We start from the raw sequence: 15,226 nt of genomic DNA on the forward strand, positions 1-15,226 counted from the left end.
CAGCGACACTACATAAACATGAATGGATTTGTAAGATTTGCATCAAACAAACATTTGCGTCCTGTCTTCCTGGGGAATAATTCGAGGAGCTCGGACACGCCCTCGCGTGGAGCACCTGCTTACGCCCGAGGGGTGAGCGAGAGAAAACATATAGGGCCTGTTCGTTCTAACACTTTCAACTGACGCTGGCATGATTCTGGACAGGTGATTTCATGTCCATGAACTTCACAGAGTTGGTCACTATTGATAACAACAAATATCTGTGATTTTTTTCCCGATAAAATAACCGAATTAGCCTAAATAAAGCTCCCGTCTTTCTTCAGACATTAGATATTTCGTCCTTACATAAACTGTCAAGGCGAAAAATGATAACCGATAGTCTATAGGCCTATCATAAAGGTCTGAATTTAATAACATCTAACGTCATCGGCCATTTAAGCACTCGCATTCAAATAGCCTACGTTATCCAGTTTCATCATTTTGAAATGGAATGATTTTCAAAATTTAAAGCCTGGCTGCCACGTGCATTTTAAGTGAACAACAAAGCAAACGTTATTACATACAAGCTGAGGTGAGAATTTGGGTAAAAACATGTAAGAGGGACGTAGCCTATATAGGTCACTAAGCCTGACTTCTGTCTAATTTTACTCAAAGAATGAGCACATACGAAAAAGTTGATTAGACTCTCACTTCACATGTTGATCTGAAATTTCGCTTACTGTCACGCAAACAAGCTGTGCTTTCACTTTAAATTTCCGTTCTGAAAATTATCTCGGCTATCATTTTGTCATTTAGGCTATTCAACCAGAAGATATTGTTTAATCAGTTTCTACCTGGAAGGCATGTGCCTTTCACTACCGTTAGGCTAATACCACAACTCAAATAGCCTACAATTCACTGAGAAAGCTTTACTTTATTTTTAGATTGCCCCCTGCAAGAATTTTTTCTTTTATTTATTAAACCGGTGGTAAATTGTCTCAACTAAACGAAATCGAATTATTGCAGCAAAAAGCCCAAGCAGCTAACTTCCCTCGGTCAAGAACATTTTGATGAACTGTCCCCAAAATGTGGAATTTTCTCAGTTCATGAGGCGGATAGCTAGGACGCTTTCATTACTGCTGTATAAGCAATCCACTCTTGCCTTGCTGATATGCTCATGTGTCCAAATGTCACCCGAGTGGGACGGCTCGTCCACAATTGGCACCATATTATTACATGTGAGAACTGCAAAAGAGATTACCGACCAAAAGCATTAATGGGAAAACGGAAGTGTGATGAGCGAAGGGTTGCTGAGATGGCGAGATGCTGACTCCAGGCCTGTGAGTTACAGAAACGCTGAGGGTGGGAAAACCACCAGAGGGATTTATTCCTACAGTATTGACGCTGAGGTCTTAGGAACAGATGACATTATGGCTGTCAGGATGGACACTTGCTGAGCTCATATATAACTTTATCATTAAATCAGTAACTGACCATACATATAGGCCTACAGTTTAGGTAGGCTAGCTACAGATATAGCTCCTAATAAACTATAAGTTTTTCTCGGCATTTTATTTTATTTATTTATTAAAGATATTTAGGACAACGAAAGCTCTTTTTTTCTAATCTGTTTTGCGAAAACACTTCTTGTCGAGCGTTTTAATTTGTTTTGTTTTTTTGTGGGGCCTACATTCAGAAATGTCTGCGCTCTGGGCTAATATCTTCAGAATAGGCTACTACAAAAAGTCTCATTAAAAAGCTGAAATTATATTTAAAATTATTAGTGAAGAATATATATATATATATATATATATATATATATATATATATATATATATATATATATATTAATAATAAACGGTAAAATATATGTCAATTTAAAGTCAGTGTGACGTAAACAACATGCAGGAAACCATTGTGTTGTCACATGACAAAAAAAAAATTATATAAAGGAGCGTCTCGAAGTCATTATTTTTATTATTATCATCATTATTTTTAAGTATAAAGTATTCTGACCTTTTCAACAAAAGGCATATTTTTGCTCGAGTCAAGCGGAGTAGGCTTAAAACTAAAAATGACTTGATATGTTTTGCTGAAATAATATAAAATGTGACATTTGTACAAAAATTGCCTTGGTTTAAAATGATTTGAAAACCTTTTTGAAGATGTTATACAGTCCCATATTTTAGGGTGCAAGGTAAATAGTAACTACTTATATATATATATATATATATATATATACACTAAATTAAATGGAAAATATTGATATTGAATGATTTTCCTTATATGACAAAAATAAATATAAACTGTTCCTGACTAAAATGCATATTTTGAGCCGGTTTAACTGAAAGCAACTTGGACTGGCATATCTTAAAATACACCAGTGTCATCGTTGTCGAGTGATTTATCATAAGTGACTGTGTCCAAGTTATGCATTTCAGAAATATACATATAGCCTACAAATCACGCAGTTGGCAAACAATGTATTAATTTAAACAATGTAACAATTTAAGGTAGAAACAAATGTCTACTTAAATGTCCTAATTGGCCCTATCCTGGCTTAATCTAAACCCTGTCTGTGAAACTGGGACACAGTGTTTTAAAATGATAGAGACTGGAATAGGATCTCTACTGTATATCTAATACTATTTTACCACTCAAGTGTCAGTTGACAAAACAGTGCAATCAGTGGTGACATAATTGATGTTAATGGCTGCAATTAAAACGGGAACAGTTAATTAACTCTTAATTGAGGTGAGAACATTTTGTCAAGTTTATTTTTCTCCTATCAAGTGACCAGACTGTGACGTCACCTCACCGTCTGAAAGATGCCACTCAGATTAACCTTGAGGCCTTCCTCGGTCTGTTGATCCAACAGGGAGCGTGAGGACTGAAAACCAGTTTGCCCTCTGCTTACACAACCATTCAGGAAATGAACACTAACAGTGAATGGCTGTTTGTTTGTGCAGATTTGTTCAATATCTGGTGGTGTATGACAGCTGGTTGAATTAGATGTAAAGATCTCTGATGAACTGTGCAGAGCCAGGCCCTTGATGCTCAGGTCAATTCATAAAAACATCTGCACTGCACATTCTAAAACATTAGAAAAAAGTCCAAATTATTCATATTAAAAGAGAATATTATAGGTGTGAATTCAATGACCTCATGGATGTAATACTGCAAAATACACAAACATGATCAGAACATCTAAGCTCCCTTATCATATCTCATAAAAAGAAGCTAACAATGCTTCTGGATGTTGTAAAAGAAACTCATCGTCTATCAAACCCAATGATGTGCCAATCAAATTGCAGCATTTTTGCCAGAAAGATTGTTTGATCCAAAACATTTTCTTAGTTTGACTCGACACAGGATTACAAGGTTGTCATTTACAGAAAAACTGTGATCTCAAATAATCCTGTGTGATTAAGTTTTAAGCTTAAGTCTGAGCTGTTGAAAATGGTTCCTGGCACACAATCAGTGACTGGAGGCCAGACTTATTAAAAAAAAAAACAATATGAATATAATTCAAAGAAGACAGATGCCTCTTGAAAACTACTCAATCAGTTGTCGGACCAATCATCATAATTGCTGATTGTTTTAATGCACAAATCAAGGGCAATGTATACATTACAATAGACAATATGCAATGCAATGTTTTAAAATATGCTTAAAAATGATACGGTGACAAGACAACAGTACTGATTTGTCCTTAAAACGTGCAAAGAATAGGCAACAGACGCACATAAAACAGAGGTGGCAACACAAAAGCTTCCTCTCCTGACCCTTCCTCCATTTCCAGCATAAATTCATATTTATATATCTTGTACATATACTTAAAAAAAAATAAGAAAATCCTCTTAGAATGCAGAGTAAATAGATTACGATACAGTGAGGGATTATGGATGGCTGGGTGCTGTCAGATTAAGTTCGGAGAGCAGGTCGGCGACAGTTCTGACACGGCCGCTGTATGAAGACTGTGGGGGGAAACGGCAGCCTCCTCTTTAGAGACGCGCTGCGTATCCCCTCTGCATTTCTTCTGCGTGTAATCTCATACACCAAACAGGTGGAGAATTAAACCCAGCCCACAAGCCGCACCACTGATCCTGTGATCAAGAACAGGGATACTAGTGTGGCCTCTGTGCCACCATGCTCAAAGAAAGTCAAGTGTTACTAAAATGAAAAAAAAAAAGCGGTTTGCACAGACCCTCAAACATTCTGATAATGTGATAGTGACTGGCACGAGCCAGAATGGTTAGGGAGTATATGTAATAGAAAAAGGAATAACCATTAAAATAGTTTTTTTTATACTCAAGGCTGTACAGTACTGGGCATAAACAGGATCTTACGACCCCTTTTCCAAGACAGAGAGTGACAAATTACGTGACAAGAAATTATTTAACAAACACTGAGCAAGCTATAAAAGTAATTAAAACAGAATCAAAAGAATTGCAAAAATATGTTTTATTTGAAAGTAGTTTTATAGTTTAAGTAACAGTTTTTTTTTTTTTACTAAAAGAACATTTTTTAATTGTTATAAAAATATTAAAAACTATTAATAGCATTGATTGTACTAATTTAGACTAAACCAAAATGAATAACTTTCAGTTTCCCCTCCTCAGGCACCTAGAAGTCACAAAATAAGAAGTAATATAAATTATTAAAAATATTTATATGAATAAATAGTTATAGGACTGTAAATGATTCTCAGAGAAAAAGTCAAAACAACACAGTGCATCATCAAAAATAAGAAATATACAATAATACTATCAAAATGTAAAACAATACCTGTGTGTTCCGGTCGACAAGGTTGATTTCTAAAGAGAGAGAAAAAATTCAAACTTAAGAAAATAATACTCGCATACAAATGTTACAAGTGAAGTGAGCATCACATTAAAGTCTTAAAAAAGTTGTACGCTGACACATCCGCTTGAGTGTCACAGCAGCGCCTTTCTATCTCCACACCTGAATCAGGTGATCAGCCCGAGCACCAATCACTCAGTAATCTGGAGTAAGTGCACTGTATGTACGAGTGGGCGGAAGTGTTGAGTTCAAGCATCCTCTGCGGCTCAACTGGAGGAGGGTTTCTCCATGGTAAATTATGACTGAGCCATTAGCATTCAGGATTATGCATGTATTAAAATTCTGATGTAAATGTCTGTAATAGCCTACAGTCTGTACTGTCCAATAAATATGTATGGGGAAAAAAGTTGAATTATTCTGTGGACAGAAAAGAATAAAACATTCATGTTTTAGAATGATTAGCTAAGTACAATACAAGCAGAAAAAAAGGCAGTCAACTTGAACCTATTCTTGAGAGGGCAAAACAGAGGGGAAGATATCACTCTCAGGGCATTAATGAAGGAATTATCTGTGGCAGTCACACAGTCACTAGATAAATTATGCCAATAAAGCTGAAAAACAAGCTGTACGCCTTCATCCAAATACTGAGAACAATGTACTCATTCAACCCTGTTACTTTTGTATCTACTTTGAGAGCAGTATTTACTTAAACGGAGCTGCATTCAAAAGAACACACCTGTGTGTTTCCAAGGCCAGGTGCGATGACTTGTCAGGCTGTTAGAGAGGTCATCCATAGCCTCAGAAGTCGACGTTTCTGCAGCCCTATTCCTGTGGAATCAAGTTTTTCATATATGACTAAAGATATGAGTAAAGAAATCTCTCTAACCCCATACAATCAGACTAACAGTGAATGCTGTATGGAAATATTCTAGTCTTCTGCATTCAGAGAAATGTTACTATCTGTTCAGTGTACCAGCATTCACAGCAGACAGGCCTGGATCTCTTTCACACACACACACACACACACACACACACACACACACACACACACACACACACACACACACACACACACACACACACACACACACACACACACACACACACACACACACACACACACACACACACACACACACACACACACACACACACACACACACACACACACACACACACACACACACACACACAGCATCAAGTCAACACAGAGCAGCTATGTGTGGGAGTCAGGCCTTTCCCAGGGATTCATGGGTTTTCCAAAAAACACGAACCGCTGCCACCGTACGCCGTGCCGTCAAATCCAGCAAGCGTGTAAGACTGCGTGAATGTTATCAGTCGTATTGTGGGCTGTGCGATTTGGGTTTTTCTGCGGCGACTGGCGATGGAGACAGGGTCCAATTTCTGTGGTTTTTCTATTTCCTTTAGTGATGCACGCCGCTTACAAGCAATCGAGGGAGGAGGAGAAAAAGAGGCCTACGGGGCGCAGCCCACACCATACAAACAAGCGAACAAACACATACACATCGCTACACATGTACAGATACACTCAGATGCAAAAAGTGTCACGAGTCCAAGAGCTGGAGTGTGTCTCTCTGAGTGTGTTGTGTGTGTGAGAATAAAAGGATACATTAAAAGATGTGTGTCAGACTCGGGATGTTTTCCAGATATCCGCATGTTTGCCTCTCTCCCTGCGCAGAGCTGGATTTAGTACAACCGACGGTGATGCCACCAAGTCATTGTACTCCTTCTCTCGCTCGCTCGCTCACTCCCGATCTTTTTTTTCTTTGCCAGCACAACGCAGGCATGAGGCTCGAATCAGTGTCTCTAAGCCTTATTGGCTCAGCATAAAGAACAATAAAACTTCATCGGAGACCAGATTAGTCTGGTTAAATAGAATTTTAAAAACTCCAAAAAACAAACATAAAAAGGGAAAAATGAGAAGAGGATTTCCTCTCTCTCTTGACTGCTATTTATCTGGGTGGGAGCATCTCCCTCTGATGTCTTGCATCCGGCCGTGTAGCAGTGCAGGCCTGTAAACTGGGATTCAGGCTGCCAAATTACCCCAAACTCCTTATTTTATGTTTTAAAAACCCTTTAATCCCACCCCATCCTCTTTGGGCCGTCCACTCGTAACTGGCTGACGGGAGAGGGAGGATTTAAAGGAGATCGAGGGAGCTTAAGTGGGACAGAAAGAGAGTCAGCACAGAGTCAATGGTCCCTCCGTCAGCAGCAATGGAGGCAGAGAGAGGATAAGACAATAGGACAATCCTCATGTAACACACACACACACACACACATCCACTCTACACCCTTATTGTGATGCTCCAGGCCAAACTTGGGTAAAGTACACACACACAAAGAGTTAGAATGGGTGTTTGCTTAAAATATCTCTCGCAGTGACTTCTTTAACTCGGTATACTCGGTGGCACGTCTACAAACAGTATATCTGTCTTTAACACTAAGTTTTTGAAAAAAATCAATTTCCCTTTGGAGAAAATGAAATACTATGAAAATAGTTTCATTTATGACTTTTTTGTTCTTTTGATTTAGTCTAGTTAGTTTTGTATCAAATACAATGTGATTTTCATTGATCGAGATCATTTTTCTGCTTGGACGAGCGATTCGCGGACAGCTTTCCCTGCGCATGAAATCCCCCATTTGCTAGAAAACCAATGAGAACGCAGGACAATGATGACGATACATAACAAGAGAGCGTAGGAGCCAAAGCTGTTGTGGATACCCTTACCCGAAACACACGAAACTAGCAGATTCGAAGAAAATTACCATTGTTCGGCAAATAAACAAATGGCAGACAGTTACATACATATTACCAACATTTTATCATGAAAGCTTTATGGTACACCTCAAACAAAGGACTTTATAGTAATTTATAGTGTTTATATTAATTAGCAACTCCACATATGGCTTGGGTACGCAGAGCATTCACAGCTTATATGGACCTCACGCCCCTGTTGTGATATGTTTGACATGAGTTTAAAGGGATAGTTCACAAAATACAAATACGGTACTATCATTATTTACTCCCCTCATGTTTTTCCAAAGCTATATACTGTTGTTTTTTTACCTTTGAAGATAAAAGGATATTTGAAGAATCTTCACATAATTATTTTACATTTAATGACCGTTCGTAATTACTACTTCTATCAAGATACAAAAGAGACAAAAAGCCCAATAAAAGTAGTTCTTAAAACTATATTCACTATATTCAAACTTGTGAAGCCATATGATGCATTAAGCGAGGAACAGACTGAAATTTACGCCATTAGTCACTGAATGATTAAACTTGACAAACTGATCAGTTTTTTTTTCTTTGTTAGAATAAGTTATTTTTAATGAACTGGTTGATCCAAAACCAGTCAATGCTTCGGTCAGGGTGGTTTTCAGTATTATTATGAAATAGTGTCTAACAGTAAATTTCATAAAGCGTATGGTTTCACAACTCTTGCTATGCATCACATGAGTTGTATGGACTACTTTTATGAAGAATATTTGCCGAATTTTGTGTCCCACAGAAAGAAATAACAGCACACAGATAGGAATGACATGAGGGCAAGTAAGTAATATTATTTTCACTTTTGGGTGAACTATCGCTTTAAGAAATGCACTCAAATGACACTGCTAACAGCACCAGTTTATGGCATTTCAAGAAATGCAATTACTAATGTATCAGCTAACAATTGAATCTAGACTTGTCTAGGTCACACACCTTGATGCAGTGCTCCAGCGTTTGGGGTGGTGAACATGTCTGTCGCTGCTGGTTGGTGGGAGCTTGACTCCACTCTGCCCTCCGTATGCTGACTGACACTCATCTGAAATCACACACAAAATCCCACCATGCCCCGAGGAAAACAGTTTAACATGAAGAATCTTTGAAATGTAGAAGCTCTTCTATGAAATAGAGAGAGAGAGACAGAACATGACATATAGTGTAAAACATGGGCGTCTAGTACACGACTCTCCCAGACAGAGACAGTGAAGGTAACATATTACAACAAGAGACACTAAGTGAGACTTGATCTCAGGGAACACCCTACAGCACAGCAGTGTGTGCGTGTGCGTCTCATGAGCTATAAGATGATCCCTCTCATACGCTCTTCTCAGAGTCCTCCTTTACAATTGCCTCTCTCACCAAATCAACACACTCCTCAATGAGATAGTGGACGGACACTGATCCTCTTCTGTGACAACAAAGCAACGGTGGAAGGATGGAAAGACAGACAGACAGACAGAGAGACTGCAGGGTGTCTAGGCAGGGAGTTCAAGAATATAAAAAAAATGCAAGGAAAAATACATTATTAGGGCTGTTATTTTAATGCATTCATTGAGTGCAAACAATTATAAGAAAAATTACACAATAAAAATTCTGCAATTTAATCTTGCTTCCTGACCATCGGTGCAAAAGAGCTGTTCTGACAAGACAACCTGGAAGCCTCATTACCACATGAATTTCTATAACAGTAGTTTGATTTATATTATAATATATAACTACATTCATATCATTTAAAAACTAAAAAGAAAAACGAATCATCTCTATATATACACACTACCGTTCAAAACTTTGGGGTCATGCTAGTTATGGTTCTTTTCATGATAAATGGCAACCTTTTATAATATATTTTAGTCCCTTCAAATTTTGACTGTTGACTGAATTCCTTTGAATTATCACCATTCCTCCCCCCAATTTTTTTCTTTCTTTTCCTCCCTTTCTTCTGTTGTTTTCTTTGTTGTAATATTGAAAAAAAAGTGGACTGTCTTCACTATGTTTTGTTATGTATTTTACTTTCCACTCAATTTGAACAAAGAAAAAAGTTTGGGGGTCAAGATTTTTATAATTAAATTAATCAAAGTGATAGAAAAGGCATTTATAATGTAACAAAATATGTCTATTTCAATTAAATGTTGTTCTTTTGAACTTTCTGTTCATCAAAGACTTCTGGGGGAAGAAAGAAAAATCAGTTTCCACGAAAATATTAAACAGCAACTGTTTTCAACACTGACAATAATAATACATGTTACTTGAGCATATTAAAGGATATTATATCAGCATATTAGACTGATTTGTGAAGGATCATCTGTGTATATATATCATATATATATAGCTATATTATTGATTGCTGTAGATTTTAAATCCACTTTTAATACGAATAAATGAAATTATTTTTGTGGGGTGGAATATGGTACAACCAACCGATGTGGTTTCAATTTCACGTAAAATATGTATTTTTCAAATACAGCCATATGGATGCATAGCTGAAACAATTGCTGCATGCCTGCATTTATTCAATGGGCAAAAAGACCGCTATGTAGGCTACTGTATTCGGACCGAATGCAATGATTGGATGAACTTTTTTTGAGTCTTTTTTGAGTCTTGAGACTTCCACAGAACATATATGTAAATGTTTTAATATTTAGACCACTTCTATTAATGATCGCTATAAGGATGTGAATAGAGTTTCAACCTGCATAACAAAAAGTCTACCTTTAACTTTACGAGCATTTCACCATTTTATTTGATGAAACGATCGTCATATCATATACACAGAAACTGGTCTTCACGACAACACGTCAAAATAAAAGTTTAGTTTAACTTGAAGAAATTATAACAAATATACTATTATTGCGGAGTAGAGGAATATTTACAGAATATTACACAAGTTTTCATACATGTTTTAATTTAAACAGTAAACTTGCCAAAAAATAAAAAGAATCATTACCTTTTAAGATAAACTAAATTATTAGTTTTATAAATTGATTTGATTACCACCATTTTTTTTATTAAATAATTATTTGACCATACAATGTTTATACATTTTTATTATAAAATCTATGTACTCCAGACAGTAAAATACAGATTTTCAGATCATACTGCCCAGCACTAATTTGTGGATATTTGATTAATTAATTAGTGCATCATGTAATTGATTTTTGTGATGTACAGGCTGAGGCAGTTAGATCCATTTGCTGAAGTTTATTAACACGGGTAACAAAAACGAGGAAAGCTGACATAAACTCAAGCTGGCAACAGAAGAAAACTCAGGCTGGCATTAGTAGGGGAGCGATCCAATATTCAAAGTGAAACACATAGGCCAAGACAGGACAGGCAGCGAAGGTACGAGAGTTCATCAAAAAGTCCAGGTCAGAGATCGAAGGTCCAGAGATAACAGAGAAACGTGCGACACAAACAGATTGGCAAATCAATACTTCACAGAGAACAAAAGAGAAAGCAGTCCATATAAAGGGAGGATAAGGAGCAACAGGTGATAATGATGAAGATGACAAGGGAATTCAGCAGGGCTGGATGGTGATGAGTGCAGAGAGGGGAGATGGGAGATGAAGTCTTAATACGCAGGAGAAAGGGATCGAATGACGCCAGAAGGAGGTGTTGTAGAGCGTTCTGTGACAATTTGATTACATATTTTAATAGATTGGCACAGTCCTATCTATTATATTGGTTTAAGAGACACTAGGCAGCACAGCTAAATTGTCAATAATCATCCACAACAGAACAATACCATTAAAGCTGTTCGACACTTTGTTTTATTTATGAGAACGACCATATAATGTGTGAATACTAAGTAACCTTTGAATTTCTAGTGTGTGTGCGTATGTCCTTTAGAGTCATGGTTGGCTGACAGTGTGAGACGTTCGCTTCAGGCTGGCCAAATATAAACAAGACACCTTGTCTTTTTAATGCACAGCACAAAGCAGAATCCTACTGCTCTCATTCCCTATTTATGATCCTCTACGCTGCCCTACAGAATTTCCTGTAAATATTCCTCTATTCCTCAATAAACCCTGCACACAAACACACACAGGCAATATCAGCACCCGAAAGAAGCTATTGACCCGAAAACCTACACAGATTTGACTGAAAAGAAAGAGAGAGCGAGAGAGAGAGAGAGAGAGTATTTTTCACTATATAAAAAAATCTCAAGCAATGACTTCTAATTGCAACATTTTAACTATTAACAGCGGTAAAATGCCCTCAAACAGACTATTTTACCCATCTGTTCATTTCACATTCACGCTCTTAAGCACTTCCTTCCAAGGCTAAGGTCTGCTCGGGGTGAGAGAGCAGGGAAATCATCAAGGACATAATTAAGAGGCTTATGGGCAGACAGGGTGGGAAACACACACACACCCTCAAGTTTTCACCCCCTTATTAGACGCTAAACACGTCCCTTGTCTCTTCTGTACACCTGTTAGCTGAACTACTTCTGTCCGTCCCTCATCTCCCACTTGCTTTTCCTTTCTTTCTATGCCCTTTCTCATTTTAATGTCTGCCCATCCAGTTGGCCTATGAAATATTCGTTGAACATCGCTGAAGAGCAGCACGTAGGACGTCCTCATCAGGTCAGTAGAAAACAGAATATTAGAGCTGAGGTCAATGCACTTTAAACCCGTCCTATTCAGCCAATCAACAACGTGAACAAATCAAACTCTCCTCTATATCTGTGCACAGTGTTAAAAAAAAAACCTTAAATAAGTCAAATATAATTACATAAGCGATTAAACATTACGAAACTTAATGACTTTTTTAATTTCCCAGTGGTGCCACGGCCAGGGTCACATGCGTCTTACGTCATATCATGAAAGACTGAATGAAATGAACAGTGTACATGTTTTGAACTCAGAGTAAAAGCACAACATGCCACCTGCAACAGAATTTTTAAGTTAAAAGAACTCCTTTTTCCATCTCAAAATAATTTCACCTATCCCAGCTTAAAATGTGTGTTCAAACAATGAAAGACAATGGGAGTGGTCAGGAAACCTGCTTGAAAACAGTTCAGCTTGAAATAATTGTACCTTTCTGCATTTATTTTTATTTTTCTAAACGAGTAAATGAAAACATGCAGATAATTAGTGTTTTTGAGTGATCATTTGCTCTTACAAAACATTATTAACACACCTCTAGAAGATTTGGGATCATTTTTATTGTAACTAACATTATGTGAATAATTCTCTCACCTGGTGCCGATGTTTGTGCCTCTGCGTCTATTTCATTAGCCTTCTTCTTGGCTACAGCGGCTAACACCACCTCACCCTTATCTGCTGCCACGTAATGGAGGTCCTTTGAAGGTAAAGCAGAACAGCAGAGCAATCTAAAATTAATCTCAGCTCACATGACAATACTTCAGTTTTTTCCGTTTTTCATTTTTGCGCTCTACTCGAAGAGAGAGAAGCAGCGAATAGAGGCTGCGGGAGAAAAGGAGAGAGAGAATAGATTAAATAACCTGTTTGAAGTTTCAGAGAGGGGGGGGGGGGGGGGGACAGATAAAAGTATCAAACTTTCAAAAATCAGTCTTGCTCATTTGTTCAGTCGCCTTTATGTTGTCCTCCCTCCTTTTCTCTTTCTCCCTGAACTCTGACCGGATGCAATCATACTGGTTTCAAAAAGCACAAAGATGTGGGAAAAGGCATGTGTCATCTTTTAAAAAGCAGGAGCGATGCTCTTCATGTCAGAATAGAGTTTAAACTATTGTCATTATGTGCAGGTGGGTGTGTGATTCACACACTCGCTCTTGCTCTTTCTCTCTCTTAAATACGAGCCCTCTCATCCCAGAGAATAGACTATACTCTATTATAGAGCCTCATGCAGTCAGGAGACCTCCATTAACCCACAAACATGTTTTTAAATGTCACACCATTAGTCCCACCAAAATGGATGCAGGATTGAGACTAACAACAGAGATAAAGCACATCTGACTGCTCAGAGAAAGTCTGTGTGAACAATATCACTAGATGTGCTTCACTGACCACAGAAATCTTTGGTGAATTCAACTAAAAGTCTTTAAAAATGATCATAAAATATGTCAAACAAGCAATAAACTAAAGAAAAAAAGGCCTACCAACAATTCTCCCTACCAGTAAATTCACTATAGAAATGCTTATTTGCTGCTTTCACAAAATGGGGCAACGGCAAATATGATAAAATATTTAGGTTTTATTTTTATTAATTCAAAATAACAACCACAATAAACAATTCATTTGCCAAGCAATAGTTCATCTATCAGTTCTGGGAGAATAATAACTATAATTAAACTCTAAATAAAATAAAATAATTAAATTAAATTAAAACTTGCAAACATGTAAACTTGCATGTTTGGTCATATGTGTATACCATTCATTTAACTTATTCTAACCGTCCAATTAAATTTAAGAGCTAGAGCCATCTAAAATGAATCTGATATAGTATGTATATCTTCAGTATAGTTAGAAAAATGAGGTATAAAACATTCTCAGTCAACAGAATACCCTTATGTATCTGTAGAGAAGATCCTCAGATGTTTGGACACACTGGAAGAACTTATAATAATGTAATTGACAGACTATATTTGACCATCTTGGAGGGGCCCATTCATGGGTAAATTAAAGTGAAAGTTGTGAGAGAAGCTCAGTGCTGACTCTGATACTAATAAGATCCTCTCTCTGTCTGTCCGTTTAAACGCTAAACCCATCCTTCCGCTTCAGGGACATCAGTCAGAGCTGCGGCAAGATGCAGGGAGGGTGAATACAGCACAGTCAGACCTGCAGAGCACTAATGCCTGTTTTGTCAACCAGTCTCTCCAAGTCTGATCAAATGAGGGGGGGTTGGGGAGTTTTTAAGAGTGACTTATAAACATCAAACAGCACTTGATTTAGCTCTTCACAGGCTCAGGGATGAGAGCCAAGAACCTCACGATTCAGACAATGATTCTTCATCTTTAAAAAAAAGACAAATTACTTTTTAATATTGAGTTTATTTAGATTAAACCTCACAATCGATTCCCTTACAATTGATTAAACATTATAAACGTAACTCATTGTGCTAAACAATGTTTGTGGTTGTTTTTTATAGGTTTTATTTTTGAATATAGTCAACTGCAAACTCAGTAACAGCTTACTCAATTCACTGAATCTGATTCAAACCGCTAACTAACATGCGAGTTTGAGCCTCTTTTATGAATTTTTTTGAGTAACTCAGCTATCACGGTTAAGTTTTCCTTTGATTTTAAATTATTATTGCGATTTATTAGTCACAGTCTGGAGCCCTGAATCAGCTACAGACATGAACTTTCAGTGGCTGTGTATTTTAAGAATGCCCACATTTCCATAAGCACATTTACAAAAGGAAAAATCAGATGCAACAATAGAGATAGAGAGAGCGTTCTAAGGGCATCGTGTTTTCGGCAAAACACAGAGAATTGACAGGGAAAGCGAAAGGGTGAATATTAGCAATGCATCTGAAGACCTTTATTTCAGCTTAGCAGAACATAATGCTTTCTGGGCCAGAAGTAGAGATTGATCGAAAAAGAAATAAATAAAGGAAGGCAGGAAACAGAGAGACAGACGGAGAAAAAGCGAGTGGATCCAGCCAGCCTTCTAAGAGGGATGACAATAATTCTGTACATAAATCAGATATTATACCTCTTATTCACCA

At 37.4% G+C, this 15,226-nt stretch overlaps 1 protein-coding gene across 1 annotated transcript in view; it reads right to left on the reverse strand.

Moving 5' to 3' along the window:
* Positions 1 to 4,487: 4,487 nt before the first annotated feature.
* Positions 4,488 to 15,226, reverse strand: part of wdpcp (WD repeat containing planar cell polarity effector) — a 70,507-nt gene continuing 59,768 nt past the window's right edge. The window contains 5 exon segments of the mRNA XM_056264312.1: positions 4,488 to 4,605; positions 4,768 to 4,796; positions 5,519 to 5,610; positions 8,513 to 8,615; positions 12,775 to 12,877. Coding sequence (XP_056120287.1) covers positions 4,558 to 4,605; positions 4,768 to 4,796; positions 5,519 to 5,610; positions 8,513 to 8,615; positions 12,775 to 12,877 — 375 coding nt within the window. The 3' untranslated portion in view covers positions 4,488 to 4,557.

The sequence above is a fragment of the Rhinichthys klamathensis genome, unplaced genomic scaffold (assembly GCF_029890125.1).
Source record: "Rhinichthys klamathensis goyatoka isolate OS25496 unplaced genomic scaffold, OSU_Roscu_1.1 h1tg000220l_1, whole genome shotgun sequence".
NCBI lineage: Eukaryota > Metazoa > Chordata > Actinopteri > Cypriniformes > Leuciscidae > Rhinichthys > Rhinichthys klamathensis.